Source organism: Notamacropus eugenii, chromosome 6, assembly GCF_028372415.1.
Source record: "Notamacropus eugenii isolate mMacEug1 chromosome 6, mMacEug1.pri_v2, whole genome shotgun sequence".
NCBI lineage: Eukaryota > Metazoa > Chordata > Mammalia > Diprotodontia > Macropodidae > Notamacropus > Notamacropus eugenii.
In genome coordinates, this window is record NC_092877.1 from 232,073,702 (window position 1) to 232,099,441 (window position 25,740).

General features: G+C 35.9%; 1 protein-coding gene and 1 pseudogene across 1 annotated transcript in view; one reads left to right on the plus strand and one right to left on the minus strand.

Moving 5' to 3' along the window:
- Positions 1–25,740, minus strand: part of DNAJC3 (DnaJ heat shock protein family (Hsp40) member C3) — a 92,653-nt gene that overhangs the window by 36,621 nt on the left and 30,292 nt on the right. Inside the window, exons 3-4 of the mRNA XM_072622107.1 lie at positions 16,454–16,578; positions 10,828–10,902 (exon numbers count right to left, since the gene is read on the minus strand). Coding sequence (XP_072478208.1) covers positions 10,828–10,902; positions 16,454–16,578 — 200 coding nt within the window. The remainder of the gene's footprint in view (positions 1–10,827; positions 10,903–16,453; positions 16,579–25,740) is intronic.
- On the plus strand, positions 23,379–24,194 carry LOC140512753 (dnaJ homolog subfamily B member 1 pseudogene; annotated as a pseudogene).

Genomic DNA, 25,740 nt, shown 5'->3' on the forward strand with positions numbered 1-25,740 from the left:
TTCAATCTATTTATTTTACAAATAGGGAAACTAAAAGCTCAGGGAAATCATATGGTTCTTGATAGGTCACCTAGTTCATTAGGGACAGAGCTAGCCACCAAAATACAGATCCCATGACTCCTAGTCAAGTGTTGCTTTACTAAAATACTTGCCTTTTATTACATTTTTTCACTTTTCACCTATCATATTCTTCCTGGGACTACATAACCTCTCTAGATAATCCATAACAAGTAGTACACTATTCTTTTTTGAGTTTTCATGAGATTAGGCTCTTAGCTCTGAACCTATCAAACTGCTTCTTCTCAATTTTATTCGTGTTTTTTTTATTCTGAACTTAAACACTAAAATAAGGGGGCATATCCATATACACAAGAGAACATATGAGGAACATATGAGAACCATAAATATCCATTTATATCATATACCACTTCTTTTGCAAAAAAGTGTGTGTGTACATATATATATATATAAAATAAATTGCACATATTACTTCCAAAATTATCCTGCTTTCGTCTGCTTCCTTTTAAACTTCCTTCTACTTTCTTATTTTTTAAAAAAATGTTTCAGTAGCCCTCTTTTTTGGGAGTCGTTATTGCTACCACCACCACCATCACCAACCAAATTTCCTCCCCCCACACCCATTAAAAAACTAAGAGAAAAGGAAACAAAACCCTTCTATCAAGTAAGCAGAGTTAGGGAAAACTAATATACACAGTGGCCATAGCCCAGAGATGAGCTCATTGTTGGTCATTCCCCAAAATAAATTTTTGCTCCTTTTATATCAAAATTATTTCAATACTCTAAGGGTTCTGTGATTTCATTGGTATGGGTACTCCTAATTTTATTGTTCTTCATTGTCCCCTGGATGTGCCAAAAATATCCTGACACTTTATTCTTTACAATGGTACAATCCTTGTACACACTTCTCCGAGTTCTGCTCACTTAACTGCATGAGGTGACAGCACCCAGGATTCTCTGAAACTCTCTTTTGTAATTTCTTAACAATGGAACAATATTCCATCATATTCAGGTGCCATCATGTGTTTAGTCATTCCCCAATTGGCAAGTATGTACTAAGCTTCTAGTTCTTTGTATATGTGTCCTTTTAATGCCCCTTTCAGAGTCAAGGCACTTGTTGTGCTTTCAACTCTCCTTTCTTCAGTATTATCCTTCTGCCAATTTCTACTTGTTTCCCACTTCAGTCAACTTTTCTTGGTCTTGTTTCAGGTTACAGGGAGGTTCAGCAGATTCCCTTTCTCCCACCACACACTCTAAAGGTAATAAAGAACAAATTCCTCACCCTTCTTTCTCCTTTCTATGGAAGAGTAATCCCTTTAATTTTCCTTCCCTTTCTCCTCCTAAAAGCCTTAGAGCAGATTTAACTCCCTCAAAACCGTTTTTAGACATTAAAATCTTCCACATTTGCTTCTTTCTTCTTCTAGAATGCTGGCACTATATAGTCTCCTTCCCGTTGCTCAAAATAAGTTTACCTTTCTAGATTTCTCTAGACTCTCATATTTTCACTTCCTTCACAGCTGTGGAAGAAAATCATCACTACAGGCTATAAACCTCTATCTTTTGCCTTTTGTAGTATTTTATTACAAGATCTACCATTTAAATGAGAAGCTGCCAAGTCTTACATAATCCTGACTGTGGTTCCTTGTAACTTGAACTACCTCTTTCTGGACTTATGCATTATTATTTTTCCTCTGATGAGGAAGCTCTGGACTTTGGCTAAGACATTCCTAAGACTTTTCCTTTTGGGGTTTCTTGCAGGAAGCAACTGGCTGAGTCTTTATTTTGTGCTAGTGTGCTAATAAGACTCACATAACTTCACTTGGGATATCTTTAAACATAGTGTCCAGGCTTTTTTTTTTATTTTAATTTTCAGAGACCAGCGATTATTAAATTATCTCAGTATTTTGTTTTCCAGATCAGTTTTTTTTAAATATCAGATAACTTACATTTAATTTTTAAACAATTATCAGATATCTTTTTTCCTCTCCTTTGCACCAAAAATTACAGAATTACATTACATTACAAAATTACATTAATCACATAAACATAACAAACAAAACAAATTTCAAGTCTAAAAATGTGCTGATTTTTACACATTCATCCACTGTCTTTCTGACATTAGGCTGGCAGCATTCTTCTGGAATGGCCTTTTGGAATTGTGACCGATCATTTAGTTGATCATAGTTTCAAAGTCTTTTAAAATTGTTCATTTTTATAACAATGTTAAACTACAAACTGTTCTGTTTCTACTCACTTTAATCTATGCATCAGCTCACACAAGTCTTTCCATATCTCTTTGAAACCACCTTTTTCTTCATTTCTTACAAGATAGTAATATGCCCTTATATTCATATTCCACTGTGTTCAATTACTGCCCAACTGATAAGCACTTGCTTAATTTCCAGTTTTTTGTCACCACAAAAACAGCTTGCTACAATTCCAAACTGATTTCTAGAATGACTGGACCTATTCATAACTCTACCAACAATGCAACAATATGCCTGTTTTTCCACAGCCCCTCCAATATTTGTTATTTTTTTTTTTTGTCCGCTTTGCCAATCCACTACGTATGAAGTAGAACCTGAGATCCTACATTTGTGTTTTTCTAATGATTAGTGGTTTGGAGCATTTTTTTCCATATACCTATAAAAAGTTTGGGTTTCCTCCCTTGAGAACTGTGTTTATTTCCTTAGACTCTTTATCCATTTTGTCCATTTTATCTTCTATGAATATTTTTACACTGCATTTCCTTCCTTTGATTTTGTTCTAATAGTTATTATCATCTCATGGAGTAATTATTTGTTACATTCTAGTTTTCAGGGAGTTTTCCTTGGATGGAACTAACACTTTCTCTTCTAAGCTATTTATTCTGTTTCCAATTCATTCTCATAGAACTTTCATTTCATTTTTATTTCCTGCTTCACTTCTTCTAGGTATTCACGTAGCCCTTGTCCAAAGTCCATTTCCATCTTTGGGCTTCCCCATGCAGTTGTTATAATTCTTTGGGGATATGTCTTTATCTACCATATTTTTTTTACATTAGGGTCTTTTTTGGTTTGTTTGTCTCTCCAGCTTAAGTTCTTGAACTATGTATGCCCTGACTGACTCTTCCTCTGGGTAGAATAGTTCGTTCACCCTGCTTGCTTTCACCTCTAGTCACATGTGCTGCTCTGTTCACCCCCTCTCCCCCATAGAGGCTCTCCCCTCCATCTTTGAAGTTGAGTGTACCAAGTCTTCAGAGTCCTTGAGACAAAGAGCTAGTGACCTCAGAGTCCCCAGGCACCTTAATTATCCAGGTCTAGTCATATATATACTGCACTGGTCACTGCCACATGGCACCTGGAAGCTACCTGGAACTTCCAAGAATACCATTCTGGGCCTTTCTGATCCAAGATTCACAACCTCGGCATTATCTACCACTCCTCACTCTCCCTCACTCCATGTGGCTAATCGGATGCAAAGTCTCAACAGTTCTACCTCCATCCCTTTCTCTTCAGTCAAACGAATGGGACCTTGCAATTTTTCACCTAGACTATTAGAAGTATTTCCTACTTGGTCTCCCTGCCTCAAGTCTATCTCCCTTGTAATTCAGCATCCTTCACACAGCTTAGCTACCAAAATGTTCCTAAAACACAAGCCTGACCATGTCACTACCCTGCTCAACAAGTTCCACTGGCTCCTTATTAGCTCTAAGATGAAATTCAAAGTTCATCACAAACACCACCTCATACATGAGGTCTTTCCTGATTCCCCAGAAACTGAGGCCTCATTCCCCTCTCCCTCTACCACCAAAAAAGAAAAATTACTTTGTAATCATCTTGTACATACTAACTACATGTAATGTTTTCAACCCCAAGAGTACATAAGCTAGATTTTGTTAGGAACTGAAAGTACTTAATAAATAGCTTGCTAATTGAATGATCAGTCAGGAATAAAACTGTAAACTGATTTATTTCAAATAGCTCTTCAACTTGATGAAAAAAGCATATGTTATCCATCTCTTTTATTCTAAGAGTTGTAATTCTTGCGATATTTCACAATCCCATCCTTCCACAAAGACACAACAGTTAAGATCTATTAATGCAACAAAAAAGTCAGAGGATTTGGTTCTTCACCAATTCTATCTAAATTTATTTTTCCAAATGCCTAGTAGTCTATGAGGCTCTCAAAGGAACTGCTATTTGGACAGCTATTTTCTCCTCAGTTCTGTTTAAGGGTATTACTTCAAAAATGTTGCATGATATTATCCTGGTTTTTCCTTAAAATAAGCTATTTAAATGGAAACAAAGTTGCCCACTACCCAAGCCTATTCAATATGTCAGTCTATGCTTCATCTCTGGCCCAAGGGTTCAAACTTTCATTTTTTTTTCCTGAAATGTGCTTAAAGGCTAGAGCACAAGTTAAATACTATCTGGCATCCTTGGTCATCACTAACTCAATGGTGAAAAGGTCACTTTGCTCAGAGTTACTATCAATTTCACTTCCCCAACAAGTTCTTCCTTGCTGAGAACAATTAGGCCCAGGGTAATGGTTGTATTTACCTTTTTTATTTTCCTCAATGTGGCATAGTGAAAAGAGCACTAGACTTAGAGTCCAGACACCTGCATTTGAATCCCACCTCATAGACACTTACTAGCTAGCTATGTAATTCTGGGAACCTACCAAATGGGGACAACACTACTTACACTACCTATTGCACAGTATTATTAGGAAGAAAATACTTGGAAAAACTTAAAGAGTTATGTAATAAAAATGTTATCATTATACAATCACTACTCATTATTCCTTACAGACACAGACCTGTAAGAATAGTATCAAAGGCCTGAAAGAGCTTAGGGTTAAGACTCTAAGCACCAACCAAAAAAAAATGTTTTTGGTTATATTAGGGGCAAGGGAAAACAAATAAAGAGCCCTTTCTCAAAGTGGGCATAGCAGTATTAATGTGAGACAAAGGGAAAGCAAAATACTCAAATTACTTTTTGCATTCATTTTTTTGGTACAACAAAGAGACTTGACAGAAAATAGTTAAAGGGAAATTCAGCCCAAGACTGCTCGGATTGTGTGATTTGTATGTCCTAAACAAATAAATCCTAGATGAATTATATACCATGGTACTTAAAGATGCTGCAAATATCATTGCTGAACTGTTATTTATCACCCTTAAGGAATGGTGGTGAATGGAAGAAGAGCTGTGAGATAGAAAGTAGGAAACATAACAATTTTCCAACAAAAAAGGAGACAGAATCTACAAACTATGTAGACAGGAAACTGAAAATTTCTGGGAAAATTGTAACAATTAATCAATAAGCATTTGCTAAATGCTTAATATATTCCAAACAATGTGCTACATGTTGAGGGTACAAAGAAAAAATAAAAACCATCCCAGTGCTCAAGAAGCTTACACTGTAAATGGGCAGATAGAATGTTAATATAATAGGCTAAGCAGGAGGTGATGAGGATTTGAACTAGAGCAATATCTGCTGTAAGTTGAGAGAAAAGACATATTCAAGAAACACTGTTGTCAAAACTACCAAGATTTGGCAACTGAGTCGATGTGAGGGGTAAGTAAGAAAAATGAGGAGAGGAGACAAGGATGACACCGACAGTGTCATTCATCATAATAATAGGGAAGTTTGGGAAAGTGTTAGCTGTGAGGAGGCAGAATAATGATGAATTGCCCTAGAAATACTAAATGTGAAATACCTTAGGAATATTCATTTCTAAATGAGTAGAAAGAAAAGTTTATGATGAACTGGAGGTCAGGAAAGACCAAGCTAGACATATAGATCTGAGAAAGATCTTCATAGAAACAATAACTGAATCCCTGGGAGCTAAACAAATCACCAAGCAAGAGAGAATATAGAGTGAAAAGAGAAAAAGGCCCAGGATTGAGCCTGAGGGGACAAACATGGTCAGTAGGCATGATCTGAGGGAAGATCCAGAAAAGGAAACCAAGAAGAAACAGTAAGATGGGAGAGAACACTGTCATAAAAACCAAGAAAAGCGAATTTAACAGATAGGTTTTAAGGAGTGGGCATGGATTCACAATCAATAAGTCATGCCATTTCCAGATTTTAAAAGTTACTAGAATGGCACAACAGAATAAGGCTTTAGTCATAGCATATGTGAAATTCAACAAAGCAACTGACAAAAAACGATTACAGTATCTTTATAAATGAGATGGAGCAAAAAAGAGGTCTCTAGGTATGTTTAGGTAAACTCATAAATGACTGAAAGACTATATCCAAAGAATATGAATTTTAAAAATAACATCAACCTTGAGAGAAATCTCAGGGATCTACCCCTTGTCCCTATGATCCTCATTTTTATTAATGTCCTGTATAAGGAACTAAGTACAATATTCATCAAAAATACAGATGATACAAGTCTAAGAAGGTATAGTTTATTTCTTGGATGAAAGAATCAAGATCCAAAACTCTCAGCAAGATGTGATGGTAGCCCAAAACAAAGAACATAACATTAAAATGGTAAAAAGGTCCTTAATTCAGGTTCAAAAATTCAAATGTAAAAGTACAGGTCAAGGGTTATATGGCAAGAAAAGAATTCATATGAAAAATACTTCGAGGATAAAGAACCTGGTAAGTTGATGAAATGGAGAATAAAATGTAATCTTAGAACATAATATCAAAAGTGTGTTCATCCTTCGTTGCCAAAGAAGACCATGCCATCAGAGAAATAATCACGACTTGCACTTGACTTTATTTTGAGTGAGGGAGGGCTGTGCAGGTCACCAGCCTCACTTCTCCAGAGCCATCGGAATCCAGTGACCAGATATTCATCTGGATGACCGGAGATGACCCAGGACGAGGCAATTGGGGTTAAGTGACTTGCCAAAGGTCACACAGCTAGTGAGAGTGTCTGAAGTGAGATTTGAACTCAGGTCCTCTTGACACCTGCACTGGTGCTGCCCCATGTCAAAAGTAATGCTAAGATGAAAGTAGGATCAAACTGTACAAAAATTTTTGCTTCTCAATGGACCTTATCAGAATGGGTCCCCAAAAGACAAATACATCAAAGTAAGCTGAACCCTTTCGTGGCAACTTAAGAAATGCTGACTCCTGCTGTTCAGACTATTTTAAGTCCATGAAAGGTAGCATAGTAAAATATAAAGAATACTGGATTTGGAGTCAGGAGTCCAACCTGGGTTCAAATCCCAGCTCTTCTGTTTAGTTCTACAATCTTGGGCAGGTCACTTAACCTCTCTATGCCTCATTTCCTCTGGAGGATTGAACTATGTATCTTCTCAGAACCCTTACAGCTCAAAAACCTATAATCCTATGATTCTATATACCAGGGAGACCTAGAGGGTCACATGTGGCCTCGAAGTCACAGGCTCCCCTCTCCAAAAATATACATTTTCTGCATTAGAAACAAAGTCAGATGAACAAAATGATTAAGACTCTGGTGACATCTAGTGGTCTTATATTAATTTGATTTTTATTTCTAACAGGTTTCTGATAATGGCCAATGGAGAGGGATGACATTTAGAATTATTTTTTTATAAAATGAAAAAGTACTGTTAACTTATAACTGCCCCTATTATTATCCTTCTAATATATGGCTCCTCACACTTATGATGAGCCCATTTGGGTAACAAAATTTGCTCAAAAAAACTGAAAATAAAGCATAAATTTTAATTGCCCAAGGACTTTATTAAATATACCCAATTGTGTTTTCCATACATGGAGAAATGAAAAAGAAACAAAACACGTAAAATTGAGCTTAAGTTGGCACTCTGTGGCACTTTAGATTAAAGTTAAGAATCAACTGTTAAATGTTTAACTGTTGTTAAACAACAAAATGAGTTACTAAGAAAATGTGAAGGTTTTACTTTGGATTTTTACAGAAGGATAGATTATAATCTGTATTACTTTAAAACAAAAACTGACAAAGACCCCCCCCCCCGCCCAAAAAAAGAGTATCAGATCTAAGGTTCTTTATTAATCTGCTCATACAAAAAATAAGAGGAACTTGTTTTTTTGAACATGCTAGTGATTCTCAAAAATAAGATTAAAAGATATCTCAGAAGACTATTTCATTTTAGGAAATTAGAGCTTCAGCCTAGAACTACAGTTGACTAGACTCCTACAGTAGGCTATGCAAAAGAAAACAGTCACCAATATTCAACAATGCAAAAACAATAGACATGGAAATAATCAACAGCAGATTATACAATATTATTAGGTGAACCCTTAATGACCTGAAAATAATGGCAAAAGTTTGGAATTAAATCATGTAAACTATACCCATACATATTTGTCTGATGATAGAACATGATGTTCAATGAAAACATAGCTAGAGCAAGAAATATTTTGGGAAGCTGATAAACATATGGCAGAAACATTGCTGAAAACCCTTTTAGATTCACTTGACTAACTCACTAAATGAATAAAGAACATTCATTCTATAAAGATGAAGAATATGGACCTAAAATAAAAATTAGTGCATTCTAACAAGACTTCATAATCTCTTTCATGGAATCACAGGATCTTAGAAGAAAAGAGCTATCTAGTTCAACCCTCACATCCCCCCAAAAAATGAAGAATATGAGTGCTAGAGAAGTTGTGACTTCTCCAAAGTCATCAAATAGCTAATTAGTAGGTGGGTCCCCACAGAGTTCCTGATCTTATTTACTGTGCTTTTAATCATTTCATCATGTTACAATTCTTTGAATTACATATATATTTTTTGTTGAATATATTTTTTCACCTTTAAATATATTGAATATATTTTTTCACCTTTTACTTTTCAAGCAGCAAAGGACAACTCTACCTGAATGCTGAATAAACAATTATATACTGAATTTTGGGCCCAATTTTTATAAAAATACTGACCACAGGCAAACTAAGTTATCTGCGTTAACCCAAGTATTCCCTACAAATAGCATTTTAAATGGAAACAGCTATCATGACAACCATTTTTAAACCACTTGACTTCTATACTTGTATTTTTGTCCCCTCAATACTTTAAAACTATTTGAACTGATTTCTTACCTTTTGCGTAGAGACACAAACACAGAGCCACAAATACAATTAACAAAATGTTCTGTTAACATTTTAAAATTCTATTCTCCTTTTAAAAATGGTTTATAGTTTAAGATTTTAATTGGTCTCCTGTCTGTTTTGCCATTGAGTTATTTGGGCTGTGAAGAAACTAAAAGGTAAATACAAGTTAAATATTTTGTTGATTTTAAAAAGGATACACAGGAAAATAATCATCACAGGCATGCTCCACCATTATACTGTCTCCATGACAATATGAAATGTCATTAAAATATTCTAATCAACTCCATCACAATGCCATGAAAATTACTATGTGTCTGACTAATCCTGACATCACTGGTCTTCTTCAAGAATGAAGGATAAACAACAACCACCTAAGATGTAAATCTAACAGTCAAGGATGATCCAAACAGCATTCGCTCACCATCAGCCTACTCACCCATCCCACTCAGAACATTTTCCTATGAAAATGAGCATCCTCTCCCTTTACCCACACAATGGAGCTTCAATTAACATTCTGTGTTCATGGAAACAATGGGCAGAACACTGCTAGAAATGCAGGCACATGCACATTTCCTTGTTAAAACCACTCCAACCAGTCTCCACAAAGCAATGGCGTGAGGATGACCGCTACAAGACCACTTTTTAGAAGAGAACTAACAAAAATTGCCCAGCATACATCTGGGCCACCAAAATGTTCATCCCAGGAAAATCCCACATCAATGACTGAATTTCCCATCAGAATTCTTTTAAATTTTAAAGTTATTGCTATTTAAAAATAAAAAAATAAACTATTCAGTTACATGTATAAATAAATTCATGCTTTAAGAAGTTCTTTTAACCATTAATATGAAATATATACTTGACACTACTTACGGAACATGTTTATTGAGCCCATACTTATAAAAGGTGTAATAAATTATTCATCTTTGCATTCTTTTAAGCACTTAAGACCCAGTTATAGGCTTCAAAAAGCTTACAACCTAGTAAGAAGTAAGATAAATACCAGATCATGATACAGAAGTCACTGTTTACAATATAATACAAAATAATACACATATTTTTCCACTCTTTTTAGATGGCTAAAACAAAAAGTTTGATATTATGAAAATAATATTAGTTATCTAAACTTTTAATTATCAATACTTATTATGCAATAAATGGAAAACGAGATTCATATACACTTTTCAGTTTCTGTTTCAAGTTAGGAGAGGCAACACCTAAAACAGATCAAATGTCAGTATGAAAAACTGGCTAGCTCTTATTGTGAATGTCTTTTCAGGAGGATTCCTGGGAAGAACTGGTGGAATTAAGTATTATATTTTAGGCTTTATATAGAGCCTTCATTCACAGTTACATCCAACAATAAACCCAAAGAACTTCCACTATTATTTACCTTTAATGGAAATGGGTATCTACAAAATCCAGCTGTAAAAAAAGGAGACAAAAAGCATCACATGGAACTAACAGCATTCATATAACAGTGCAGTTTACACTGAAATTTTCAGATGGAATGCCAAGTATGAATCAGCTACAAATATCAAATTAAACCAATAGATTTAGTACACTTGGTTTTCTAAATGTTCAAAATATGACTTCTTCTATCAATCTTCAAATTATGACTTAATGCCAGTTATATACACACTTTATACTAGATCAATTTATACAGAAAATCAATTGGAATGTTCCCCTTAACCATAAAAATAATTTTAGTACAGGTCAGAAGACATAGAATTAGGTATATAATATGCTTACACAAAATAAAAACTTTACAATCAAACCTTACCACTTTTTTAAAATCATCTTCTGCTTCATCAAGTTTTCCTTGCTTAAGTAGTAAATGACCTCTCTGTAATCGTGCCTAGAAAAAGAGAAAAGTATATTAAATATTTTCAAATGCTAAATCCTTATTAAATCCTATAGGGTTTAAGGAGAGAGGGATCATAGTGGTGGGAGAAGTTTTAATATTTTCCTCAAACTAAATAATGAAATAAAATCCATGTTGAGACTCTTTTTTTCTTTAACTTCCTATGTACCCTTGTCTAGGTTCTGAAGGAGTCTACAGAATCACAGATCTAGAACTAACAAAGACTGAATTTTGTTATTTCATTTCTTCTGATTTCTATAATGTCAATTTTTCACTTCTACAGTAAGAGCTACATGTTTCAGTATTTTTAAAAGTTCTAGAAATAAGCATTTGTGAAATATCTCAATAAGATTCTAATTCAGCCTACTAAACCAAACCAACCACAGAATCAACATTCTTTGACAGGTGACTCACAAAAATGCAAAATTAAAGTTCTCTTTGAAAATGTTAAGTAATACAGGCACCCAGGATTATCCTTGACATCTCATCTTATCCCACCCTATGCATCCGTCAGCTGCCAAATCATGCAGTTTACATTTGGACAACATCCCTTGTAAGCATCACCACCTTTGCCTTAACTACTAAAATAGCCTCCTATTGGGTCTCCTTGCCTCAAGTCTCTACTATCTCCAATCCATTCCCCACAGAGCTACAAAACTGATTTTCTATTTTTTTTTTTTGCCGAATGCCATACTTTATAATGTACTTAACTATTAGCATAGTAGTACACACATATAACTTCTAAATAAGCAAATGCATACATATTGGAGGTGTGTGCTCAAAATCTTGTCACTGATGGGGTACATAAATCCAAACAGTCCATAGACCATTACCCTCAGTACCTTACAACTACATATAATTCTGGACTACAATAGCTTTTGCTCAAAGCAAGATAAACTAAAATTGAAAAGATTAATTTGTAACTTAGAATTCATATGCTTCTTTCAAAGTTTTACATTATGTATTAACTCTTCAGTCTTTTTTTCCTAATTACTTTAAAAAAGAATCTATATAAAAATATCAAAATGGATACCCAAGGCAAAGACCTTGTGGTATTTTATTGATGGCTTGGATGAAGACATGCTTGTCCAATGTGAAGATGATCATCACCATGCATGACCCAAGATGCTGGGGTTGGAATGTTTTTAAGATGAAATCTATTATGAATGAATAAATGGTAAGTGCTACATGTGAGATCAAAGAATCATCTGCATAATAACATGATGGTGAAACCACCACTAAACAAGTCAATGTGAAAAAGATCAATGAGTTGTAATGGCCTGTATAAACTGGCAGCTGAAAACACAAAATGATCTCGAGCTGCACTGAGGCAGAGAATCCAAAATGAGAGAGGCAATAGATCTCCTGGGCTTCACCTGAGTCATACCTATGTGGAGCATTGTTATCAGTTCTGGATAAGGAATTTAATCAGGATGTTTGGCAATCTGGGGAAGATTATGGAGTTCTCAAAATGTTTTACATGCATAAAATATGTAAGATTATAAAGGAAACTAATTCTATTGATGAAAACATATACATCATATGGATGGATGTATGTACATGTGTACATACCTCCAAGTTTAAGAACTTCAATTAAAGAGCCCCTTGTTGCCTGAGAGAAGACAACTAGGCCAAAGCCTTGAGGTCCTGTCTGATGCAGAATTAGGTGAAGGAACAGGGAATGCTTTATCAGAAGACTTAAAGCAAAACATGAGAACTGCTATCTCCGAGCACCTGGCAGACGGCCAGCCAGAAGTCAAGACCGGACCTGTACTACTTCCTCTAGAAAGGCAGCTGGGGGGGTTCTCAAGAGGCTACTTCACACTTGTTCCCTTCCCCACAATCCCTTTATTTTCTTCCCATTCTCCACATTCCAATGCCATCCTTCTAAGCGTGTGTGCCTCTGCCCATTTTCATGCCATAGAACAGAGTCTATCAATAGCCTATTAAGACTTGAAAATGTTTTACTGCTAAAATTCACAATAGTCTATCATTTAAAAAAAATAATAACATGCTTTCAAATTACAAAACTAAGAAAACTGTTGGCCAGTTGAACTCTCATTATCTAACTTTTATGCAAAATATGCTTCAGTTAAGTTTATGCTAAAGCCTCAAAAGAAAAATTTGGCTACCTCATCCTTTCTGTAACAATAGCTGGATTTTATAATAAGTATATCTATGCTATAAGTTTTATATGTTTTTAATGCTATAAAATTGTAATTACAGTGAGAAGAACTTCTGTTAGTAAATTTCTGTCTCTCTCTGACAAATGGTATTACTGACATCTTCAACTTTTTTTAATCAGTTGAGATCCCTTAAATGTTTCTTCCATTTAAAAATGTCATATTTGCCAACATTTTCATCTTGCAAAAACTATTTTGCCTCTTCCTTCAACCACCTGTCTTTTCTTCACATTTATTTACTGTTCTTGCCCTCCTGTCTTTTGAAATCAGTTCTCTCAAACTAGAAAATGTACTTTATTGAGTGATTATGTCAAGACAAAAAACTCTAAATCTCAAATATAGATTAAACTAATAGCTACAATATTATCTGAGCTACTACTCTAAAATAACATTTCTAGCATTGTAATTTGCCTTCTAAGGTTTGTGTTTTCTGCCTTTGCAAGGCTGTATTTTATTTATTTTCAAAATCCTGATTTTTCTTCTTTATGTTTGTAGTTGTTTTCATAAAGTATTATCCCAGTGACAGCTTTAACTAAATTTTCACAAGACATTTGTCTTCTTAGTTTTTATTTTCTTAATTCAGACAAAACATTTAAACTATCAACCACCACTTGATGGATATTGTTTTATAATTTATTAATGTCTTTTCATTCGTGACACTACCACTCATTTATAATGATAGTTAGTACTTCAATCACTTTTTTACAATAATTCTCTATTTCTTATAGCTCACTGTGGGAAACAGAATTCCTTCTGTTTCCCACAGGGTTAAAACCCCTCCCAGCTTTAAGCGATGGCAGCTAATCAAAGCTGTGACCTAGCATGATCAGGTAAATGGTCAGAAATTTGTGCGCAGGCTTGACAAGTTGTTTGAGGGGGAGCCTATCAGAAAGGAGAACATGAAGTGAGGTGCTCAGAAGGCTTCATCTAGCCAACAGGCAGCAAGGCAGGAGATTCCAATTTGGAACAGCATAAAGGAGCTTGCACTGGTCTGAACAAATTGTAGCGGTCCCTTAGAAGCTACCCATTCATTCAGGGGGAGTGAACATAAAAATTAACAAAACCTTTCCTGATTTCACAACAAGTACTGTTCTTTGTTTAAGGTGAACATGTTTCTCACAACAGTTTATTCTAAAACACAAACTAAATCTTTCCTTTCTTGGCTTTAGGTTCATCTGGTTTTCGCCACTCTCTTTCACCAAGCCACACCTCCTTGAGACATTCAGCCATATGCTTCTTCAGCTAAATTAGAAATGGAAATGAGTACAGCAACCTCAACTATCATTCCTTAGGCCCTCAAGATTTCTCCTGGACTGCTCAAATTCTTTCCACTATCAACTACAATTCTGATCCCAATAAATCAAAGCAATTAGCACGCTGATTCTTAGACCCCCACCAAAAAAATTACATAGAGAGGGTTGATCAGAAAAGACCTGATCAGAATGGCCCTGAGAATCTTACTGGCTGGGCCTCAGACACTAGGGTGGCTTCCTCATGATTGGTCAACTGGAGTTCAAAAGAATGGAATTTTATTTTTAGAAGGACAACCTTTATCCTAATGAAAGTAAACAAAGTAAAACAGCTCGGCCCAATGTTTTTTCCTTGCAAGTTCTTACTACCCTGTATCTCTAGACCAAGGTCCAGAAAGATGGGAAGTAGGGCATGCCCCCACTCCTGACTACTCTAACCCAGTTAGTCAGAGATCCTGGATCTCAGGATTCCCAGCGCTTTTTGCTTTTGTTTTTGCTTTGTTTGTTTGCTTTTTGTTTTTGTCTTTGAGCAGGTCAAAGACCAGAATTGATTATTGAGTGACTGAGACTTTGATTATTGATTACTAAGACTTTCCATGCCCAAGATCAGGGAGTAATAAGGGCTCCGATGAGTTCCTAAATTTGATGGTTCACATGCCACCTCTTAAAGGAATATTCCTTATCAAAAGTGTGAAGAATAAGTATCACTCTGCAATAAAAAAGACTGAACACACTGAAAGGGGAGCAGACAAGGGAAGACTCAAAAACATGGACCCAGCCAAAGTGCTTCTACTAAGTTGCTCAGACAGTACAGAATAATTAATTCAGCAAACCCTAAAAAGTATCTTGACCTTTTGAAGTCTAGAAGACTATCTGAGTACTTTATGTTTTTGTATTTACTCATAGGCTTCACAACTGGAAAAAAAAGACACTTATTAAGAGCTAACTATATGCCAAGTACTGGAATGTAAATAAAAGCAAGAAAGACAGTCCTGACTTTAAGAAATGTATACTCTAAGAGAGTACACAGAAGGGGAATTGGGGCAAAAGAGAAGTGCCCCATAAAGAGATGTCAGAGAAGCTGATTAATGAGAAGTCCATCAATGATGACTGAAATAATAGGACAATTAACATATCCTTTCCAGGCATGGTAGAATGTATTCAATTACTGTTCTCAAAGTAAGAGCAGGAAAGGAAGACGAAAGGAAGGAAAACAGGACACACACACAATGGAGTAACACAAAGATGGTCAAGAAGTGACAGGCACATAAAGTGACAGTTCATCCATCAGAGCCTGGACCTCAGGAGGAAGAGTTAAGAGTATCAGGTGGAGGAGAAACCCTAAGCATAGGTACTAGGTGAAAAAAAGGCAATCCCCTGACACCTACATATTGCATAGCAAGTGTTTATTTATTTAGGAGGTGGGGACCCAATTGCACACTTCTAGGTAAACCTAAAAAGAAACCTTCTCTAAGCTTTATTCTGAAGGTTTCCTCTGAGTGAAATTCTGTGATGAGGGACATCCTTCTTTCTCTACCACCTCCTCAAATTGAATTCAAACCAAATGAACCTGTGGAGACAGGAACGAGTCAAGGCCAGGGGTAACAAATATGCCACTACTTAGCAAGTGGGCATTTAAAAAAAAACTAAACCTTTAGATCACTCACTTATAGGTAAATAAAAGTTATCAATCATTTTTAAGTGAAAAGAATAAAGTTAAGTGATTTGAATACAACTACATCTTTTCTGAAAAGATGAATTGTCTCCAAACCACTTCATTAGGATTCAAAACTCTGAATTAAGTCATTCAACCTCCAAATATTTTCTGAGAGTATCTTCTGGATACAATGCTATTATGTTGACAAATTATGGAAGTAAAAATTAGGAATTTAAATAGAGGTAGGTAATAGAGGTAGGTAATAGAGTAGGGATCTCTGAAATCTAGCTCCATAGCAGGAACAAGAAAATGCTACATCAGTCTTAAGCTTCTTATAATACAGCTTAGATAATACAACCTAATACTACCATTGAATGTTACATTCAGAAGTCTTTGTAACACATAAAAAGATGAAAAAGGCTGCATTTTCTTAACAAAAATAGGTATGTACTTACTGCTGTGAAATCAGTCTTCAATTCAACCACTTTACTTAGGTCAGGAATTGCTGCTTTAGATTTGCCCATGGCTAAGTAAACAGTAGCTCTTCGATAATAAGCAATGTAGTTGTCTGGATCACCATCTACAAACAAATGTAATATAAATTCAAATAATTTATTTCACAGGAAATTCATTCTACAACAAAAACTGAGCAACTAGAATTTTAAGGTCTTACATATTTACTGCAAAGGATGCCATAGCAAGGTTTTGTGATTAGGAATGGGCAGAGTCACTCAGTAGGAATAATCAAGCTAATTTAAAATTTTCACTTCAGTTAAATACCATTATAAAAGAGATAATCCTAACTCTTTTTTGTGGTAGAATTTTTCATTTATTAAATATTGCTTAAGATGGGGTCACTGGCAATATCTATTAAGATATGCTATTATAACAAAATATCCAAACCAGAGTAAAGCATTAAAACTAACCAATTTAAAGTCTGCCCTTTTGCTCTTTATGACCTCATCCCTTTTCTAGATATGCCATTTTATCCTACCAAAAAAAAAAAAGGCAACAAAATGACCAGAAACTAAAATTACTAAAATGTGGATAAACAAGAAAGGAAGGTAGGAAGCTAGATATCTAAACGATCCACTATTTGTGGAATAAGTACCTTTCTAGCATCAGATGTCAATAAACATTTATTAAGCACCTACTCTGTGCCAGGCACCATTCCAAGAGCTAAGGACCCAAGTAAAGGCATAAAACAGTCTCTGGTCTAAAGCTTATAAATCTAATGGGTTAAGACAAGATCTAGAAAGAAATTGAAAAGGGGAAGAGTTTGGGGAAGCAGGAAAGTTACCCAACATGGGGTACGAAGTCCTGCAGAACGTCAGAAATGACCTGAGAAATTGATAATTTCAGATTTGTTTTATCTTGCAGAATAATGAATTTCTAGAGATCATAAATCTAGGAAAGAGGATCAAGGCTTCCAATATCAACCCTTCATACTCTTCAATCTGTAGAAAGAAAGGACACCACCAGCAGAAGTACTAAAAAAAAAAAAAGTTGCCAGTTAAGAAAAAGGAAAAGTTTTCTTTTTCTTTTTTTTTAACCTCAGCCTATTTTTTAAATTAATTAATTTTTAGTTTTCAACATTCACTTCCATAAGATTATGCATTCTAAAATTTCTCCCCCTCCCCATCACGGCATGCAATCTGATCTAGGATATACATATACATTCATATTAAGCATATTTTCACATTAGTCATGTTGTAAAGAAGAATTAGAACCAATGGGAGAAACCATGAGAAAGAAAAAACAAACAAACAAAAACGAGCAAACAGTACATTTCGATCTGCATTCAGACTCCATGGCTCTGCTTTGGATGGAGCATTTTCTATCATGAGTCTTTTGGATTTATCTAAGATCCTTGCATTGCAGAGAAGAGCTAAGTCGATCAAAGTTAGCCATCATACAATGTGACTTTTACGGTGAACAATGTTCTCCTGGTTGTGCTCACTTCACTCAGCATCAGTGCTTACAAGTCTTTCCAGGTTTTTCTGAAGTCTGCCTGCTCTTCATTTCTTATGGAACAATAATATTCCATTACATTCATATACCACAACTTGTTCAATCATTCCCCAATTGATGGGCATTCCTTCAATGTCCAATTCTTGGCCACCACAAAAAGAGCTGCTATAAATACTTTTGTCCATGTTGGTCCTTTCCCTATTTTTATGATCTCTTTGGGATACAGACTTGGAAGTGGCATTGCTGGGTCAAAGGGCAAGCACAGTTTTTTTTATAGCCCTTTGGACACAGTTACAAATCCAGAATGGTTGGATCAGTTCACAATTCAACCAACAATGCATTAGTGTTCCAATTAGAAAAGTCTCCAGTTTGGACAACATATATTATAGATATTATTCATTTGTCAATGAAGGTACTTCTGTAGTATCCCAAACTTTAAAAATAATTTTTTCCTTTTATTAACTCTGTAGTCTACACAAATCATTTGCTGGCAGGTGTATCCTGTTTCCACAAGGGGAAGGGAATTCTTATCAAACACTTAGCAAATACTATTTTCCATGGGCTTTGTTAAAATGTTCATTAGAATTGAAAGCAGCAACTTTACTTTTAGTAAGGTCTTCATTGTGTGTTACTGTTTAATATATACTACACAATGCTATGTTTGGTTGTCTATAAAAACATAAGATAGCTTTATGAAATTGAGTTATTTTCAATTCTACCAAGATAACAGATTATCAAACCATCTGTTAATGCAATATTACAAAGCCATGATAAAAGCAACTTTGGAATGTTTTGGAATGAATTCATGTTATAAAGGCAAATAAACACAAGAAGAGAGCCATTTCAAGTGCTAGTAGTTTTAATTCCATTATCTCTTATCCCCCTTTTTTTTTTTTAAGATAGGATCAGGGGATTTAGAGCTAAAATTAAGTGAGAAAACATAGATGAACATAAACATTTTAAACATTCTAAAACATTTTAAATGCATTTTTCTTCAAAAGGTATAACATTAGGAATTCTGAGCTGACAATCAAAAAAGCCCAGCTCCACCATCAACTAACTAGCTGTGAGACCCTGGTAAATCTCTTAATCTAAGTCTCAATTCCAAAAGTGTTAAGTAAATGTAAAGTATTAAATACTCCTTCATTTTTGCTTCAATATAACTGAACACACACACACACACACACACACACACACACACACACACACACACACACACACACACACACACACACCCCGCCCCCTCTCAAACCCAGGGTTGGTGACTATTCAATTCTAGGTCTCCACACCTGTATTACTGTTCTTACAAATGATGCACCTTCATTAAGCATGTTATATTTGACTATCTACTCAATGATAATGCTGATGTTTCTGAAGATTCTTTTAAAGCTGATATCTATTGCTTGCATAAATCATAGATTAAAGATTAAATCAAAGATCAAAAAAGTTTTCCAATCATTCATTTCCCATTTTGAGAGGTCCAATCTGGAATGATACATGTACCAAGTTCAAAAACTGTAAAAACCAAGCCATTTTAGATATTTGTACCCACAAAATCATGAAGATTATTTATGTGGTAATATTTAATACAAACTTTTCTAGCTAAAAGTGTTACCCTAAAATGTACCCATACCCAAAGAGTACATTTCACAAAGGAAAAGTGCTGAAAGGACATAAAGTCCATACAAAACACCAACTTAAGCTCTATCATCAAAATGAACTATTTTAGTTGCTAACTGCTATGTTACCAATTTCAACATCAATTTCTAATCAAGGCAGAAAGCACCAGAAAAAAAGGGGAGTTTAAAAAAACAGAATCCTAGTATCTGAGTCCCTTCTGAATGGCAAGGGATCTTCGATGCTATCCATTCTACAAGGGACCTGAACAAGATTCTCCTAGACAACATGACTGACAATAACTGGTCACCCTTTGATTAAAGAACTCTAGTGAGGGAGAACTCACCACCTACTGAAGTAGCCAATTTTATTTTTGGGTAGCTCTAATTATTAGGAATTTTCCCCTTATAGCAAAATCTGCCTTTTTGCAACTTCCGCTCACTGCTCCTATTTCTGAGGTCAAGTGAAACAAACCTAATTCCTTTTTCAAATGACAATTTCAAAATACTTAAGAAACCTATCACTCTCTTCCAAAAATCTTTTCTCTTCCAGGCTATGTCTGTTCATTCTCACAAGATTATGTGCCTGAAGCTTCTCAACATTTTGTTCACCCTCTTCTGGATGCCATCTAGCTAAATTATGGAATTCAGCACCCAATGTAGTACTTTAGATGTGTTCAAAGACAAATACAAAAGGACTATCCCAGTATGGCATGGTGGAAAAAGCATTGGCTCTGAAGTCAGAGAATCTATTCAAAGCACAACTCTGACACTCAGGGTAACTCAAGTAGTAATATAGTGAGTCACTTAACCTTCCTGGACCTCAGTTTCCAACTGTAAAATGAGAGTTGGATTTGATGTCCTCTAAGGTCCCTTCCAGCTCTAAATCTATCTTGTACTGACTACCTCACAGGGCTGTTGTGAATAAAGTACTTTTGAAAACCTAAAAAGCTGTATGAATGAATTATTACTAAATCAATTTGCTCAACTTAAAGAGCTATGTAAAGAAACTGTCCATTGGTGTTTCATCACAATTATTAGCAACCTGAATCAATATGGCTAATTACTGGTTTTCAAAAACTACAACTCACCTTTGAAATATGTATTACACCTCAGTACTCTACTTAATTATAAACATCTGATAAAACTTGACATTGTAATTCTTAAGACCTTACAAGTTGTTTACAAGTGCAGTTCTTATTGATTTGCAGCATTACCTTACTTTTTTCAATAGACTATCTGTATCTTTTATTTTCACATCACCTATATTTTCCTTCTATTCTTCATTTCTACCCTTCCAGACAGAAAGCTATCCTTTGCAACAAAGATTTTTTTTTTAAAGGAAAAAAAGATTCTGCAAAACCAACCAACATATAAAAAAAGAACCTGATGTTCTATGCAATGTTCCACACCTGTGGGACCCCCCACCCCAGCAAAAGAACTGGAATAAGGTGGTTTCTCATAGCTCTTCTTTGAGACCAAATCTGCTCATTTAAATTTCATAATTTTCAATTTCAATTGTCTTGTGGTCATTGTTCTTTCCATTTATATTACCGCAGTCTTTCATCATTTCTTACAATATAGTAATATTCCACTGCATTTACATACTACAATTTGTTTACCCATGCCCCAATAAATAGAAATGTTTTGTTTCCAGTTCTTTGCTATTACAAAAAATGTTGCTATAAATATTTTGGAAGCTTTTTTTGTCAATGACCTCCCTGAAGTATATAAATAACATTGGAATCTCTGGATCAAAGGGTATGAATACTTTAGTCTTTTTTTTTGCATGATTCCAAATTAATTTCCAGATTTGTGGGGTTGTAAAGAAACAATAATTTATTGTGATGGAGCTGAGTAATTGTATCTGAACTGACTCAGCAAAAAAAAAAAATTTCATTATTATTGTACCTGTTGTTCAGTTCACTTAATATTTTACCTGATCTCAACTGAAAATTCTGAGCTGAAGTCATGTATTAGGGACCAATGCAGTTCCTAAGCATAAAATCTCCCATCAATATCTTAAGAAACCAAAGTAAACTGCTTAACAGGACATGTTGTAGAAGAACTTTTCAGCTCCCTGTCATCTTTGGAAACAACAAAGCTGAAAACTGGTATTCTGAAGCTTTTTGAATGGGAGGGGGCATGTCATTTCCCACCTAATTTCCATCAGTACTAGAACATTTCTCAGTAGAAAATGAAATATGGGAAAGTCTCCACTTTTCTCTTCCACTCTGCTATCTTATTCTGACTGCAGGGGATAAAGAAAGAGGAAAGTGCACTATAAACATGAGAGACACCTTACACAAAGAAATGGGAGATAGGAACGCCAACTTAGGAGAATTCTAATAACAAGTAGCCCAATTTAGTTGTGGTGCAGAAAGCAAGAATAGGAAAAATGTGAAATAAGCCTGGAAAGGCAGACTAGGGGGACATTGTAAAGGGCTTTAAATTTATAAAGATGCCCTCCAAAATACAAATTCTATAACAGAACAAGTGAAGGACTTAATGAGTATGTGGAAATTCAGACTTCCAATGTTACAATCAAGTAAAAACCTATTAACAAATAACAAAAGAACTTAAGTTCCTTTAGGGCAGGGGCTGTTTCATTTTTGTTTGTTCCCTGCACATAGCAGTTAAATAGATGCTTAATGGATTCAATCTAAAATAAAAATGCCTCAACTTAGCACTTCAATGACAGGCAAAGAGAGATCAAATAAAGGATAGTGAGCTAGGGTGACGTGTTAAGACATGCTTTGGGAATATTATTCTCATCACTGAGTAGTAGATGGATTGAAAAAGAAAGAACCTACTAATCAGGAGTCCAATTAGGAGGCTTTTGCAGTGGTGCAAGAAAGAAATAATGAGGATCTGAACTACAGCGATGGCCAGCTAAGTATAGAGAAAGAAGCAAACAGACATGAATACAATGTCAAGACAGAATTGACAAGACCTAGCAACTGCCAGATATGGGGAAAGAGAACTGCCTGGAGTCAGAGTAATTGGGTTGAAATTCTGCCTCTGACGCTACCTATGTAAACCTGGGCAAGCCACTTAAACCTTTAAAAGCATCAGTTTTCTCATCTATACTAAAAGAACTCTGAGGTCCCTTCCAGCTCTAGGACTATAATCTGGGTGTGAGGGCAAAAGAAAAACTTGAAGATGATGTTGAACTTATGAAACTGGATTAGTGAACAGATGGTGGTACCCTCAACAAAAACAGGTTAGCTTGGAGAAAGGGTAGGTTTGGGGTGTGCAGGAGGATAAGAGGAATGAGCTCTATTTAGAACATATTCAGTTTGAGATGCCTACAGGACATGTGGTCAAAGAATTCCAACAGGTCTTTAGTGAAAGTCATCTACATGGGTAGACAAATGAGCCCCCCAAAAATGATGATATAACTAAGAAAAGGATTAGGAAAGGGGAGGCAAAAAAAGAATCTAAGAGGGACAGTCTTGAGAAATACCCATGTTGAGAGAATGGGACATGGATGATAATTCCACATAAACGCCTGAAAAGCAGTGGTCAGGGACAAAAGAGAACAGTGTCATAAAAACCCTGGGAAGGGCCAAAGGGACAGTAGCAGGAGGTGGAATGTGGGATGGGGGCTATGGGTAAAAAAGTACTACCAGATGCTGGGCCTGGCTCGAGGCACCTCTGATGAAGAGATCAAGTGAGTCTACAGCCAGCAAGCACTATGTTACCACTCAGACAAGAACAACCCAGCACCAAGAAGTTCAAGGAGACTGGTCAAAGGCCTACAACTTGCTCAGTGACCCACACAAGAGGGATATCTTTGACTGCTATAAGGAGGAGGGATTAAAGAGTGATGGCCCTAGTAGCAGTAGCAGCACTGGGACCCTTATGCCATGTTTGCTGAGTCCTATGGTGGCCACAACCCTTTTGACACATTTTTTGGTCAATGTAACAGGGAAGAAGGCATGGACATTAATAACCCATTTTCTGGCTTCCTACTGGGCATGGGTGGCTTTACCAATATGAACTTTAGCTAACCCCAGCCCACTTAGAAACACAACTGCCCAAAACAGGATCCACTCATTATCCAAGACCTTCAGGTCTCACTTGAGGAGATCTAAAGTTGTACCAAAAAGATGAAAATCTCCCACAAGCAGCTTAACCATGGGAAGAGCATCCACAATGAAGACAAGATCCTGACCACTGAAGTGAAAAGAGAGTGGAAAGGAAAAAGGGGTTCAAGATTACCTTCCCAAAAGAGGAAGATGAAACCTCAATCAACATTCCAGCTGACACTGTCTTTGTTTAAAAGGACAAGCCACACACTATATTTAAGAGATGGGTCTAATATGATTTACCCAGCAAGAATCACCCTCCATGAGGCTCTGTGCAACTGTACAGTGAGTGTCCAAGTGCTGAATAGCAGATCCATACCCATAGTATTCAAGGATGTCATGAGGCCCAGAATAAGGTTCCTAGAGAAGGCCTCCCCTTCCCCCAAATAGCAGAGAAACATGAGGACCTCATTATTGAGTTTGTGAATTTCCCAAACAAAATTCCCCAGGATTCAAGAACCATCATGGAGCAGATCCTGCCTATATAGCAATCTCTGTTCCCCAAGGACATTTCCAAAGCTCCCAGGGTAGGAGGGACCATAGTGGGTTTTCATAAGCTGAATGTTTCCAGATGATATATTACAATCTTTCAAAGTCTTGCATTAGGCTTTAGTGGTTTTCAAACAGTGAGTTCACAAGTAATGGGGTAACACAAAACCATTCCAACAAATTTGACCCCCTTTAAATCGTGCCAGTATAACTGGTCTCCTCCCCATTTCCCTAGGAATAATACAAGTTTCTGTCATCTCCAGCTCAGTCCCTGAGCTGTTATCAACTACCCCCACAGACACACTCCCTTCCTTTAGATGGAAAGCATTAGACCCACAACTGGACTCTGCTATTTTTTAGCAGTTTGGGCTCTGTTAGTCTATGTCTGTCCGGAGTACAGTCCTGGTTGCAAGACCATTTCTGCTCCTCATTGCTGTTTGTGGTGTTACTTATGTATTTTATTCCATCTTTGTCTTCACATGTCTCATTTTTGCTTCTAAAAATAATTACATCTTACATCCTTTCTTGCTGTCCCAGATTGAAACCTTATAATTTACTTTCAAAATTGCCTTGCTAGTATCCAAAAGTCACTAGCTTTTGAGAAAAAATGGGAGACTTGGATAAAGTTGGATAACCAATAGGGCATTCTAAAATTCTTTCTCTATAGCAACCCATTCATAGGCTGGGGTCCATTACTGTCTTTCCTCTCTTTGGCCCACCTGGGATGTACAGGGTTTAGCACTGACCCTTTGAACCCCTAGCCCCTGACCCAATCTGAACAAATGAACTCTAAACTCTTTCAAAGGGTCAAAAGGTCAAAATCCTTTTAATTCAGCACAGTCCTAGTTATAATGCCTTTTGATAACAGGGTCTTTGTTTCTGATACAGGAGCACCATGGAACTTCTGTGAATAATTTTTGTGTAAATCTGTATAAATTTGGTACACACTTAAAAAAATCCAATGCATTACAAGCACTCTGCTGCTCTCTATATGGGATCATATTAGAATTAAAAGGAAATTTGGGGTTTTGGTTTTTTTTGGAACAATTTTGTCTCTTCCCTGGAAATGGGTCTAGTGCTCAGGCCTGTAGATTTAATTGTAAGGTTGCAGACACAAGACCAAAGCATACAACTTTTCATTGTGCAGTACATCAGAACTAAAGACTGATGCTAAACTAAAAAAAAAAAAAAACCAAACCCAAAAAACTAGGAAGAGAGAACAGAGGCTATCAAATTAAATTCCTTTATCATAGAGGTGAGGTAACTGAGGTACAAAAAGGCTGTGAGACTTGCCCAGAGCAAACAGTATCTAGGACAAGGTCTGAACCTAGGTCTTCCTAACTCCTATGTCAGAGCTTAAATACTACAGAGAGGTCAAGAAGAACTTAGAAAATACCATCAGATTTAGTAATTAAGAGTATAGAGAGTGTTAGTAATCTTTGAGACAGCAATTTCAATTGAGTAGTTATGCGAGATTGCAAGGAATGAGAAAGTCAGTGGGGAGAAAGGAAACAGAAGCAATGGGTATAAATGGTTTTTTCCAGGAATGACTATGCCTTATTTTTTAGGATTATT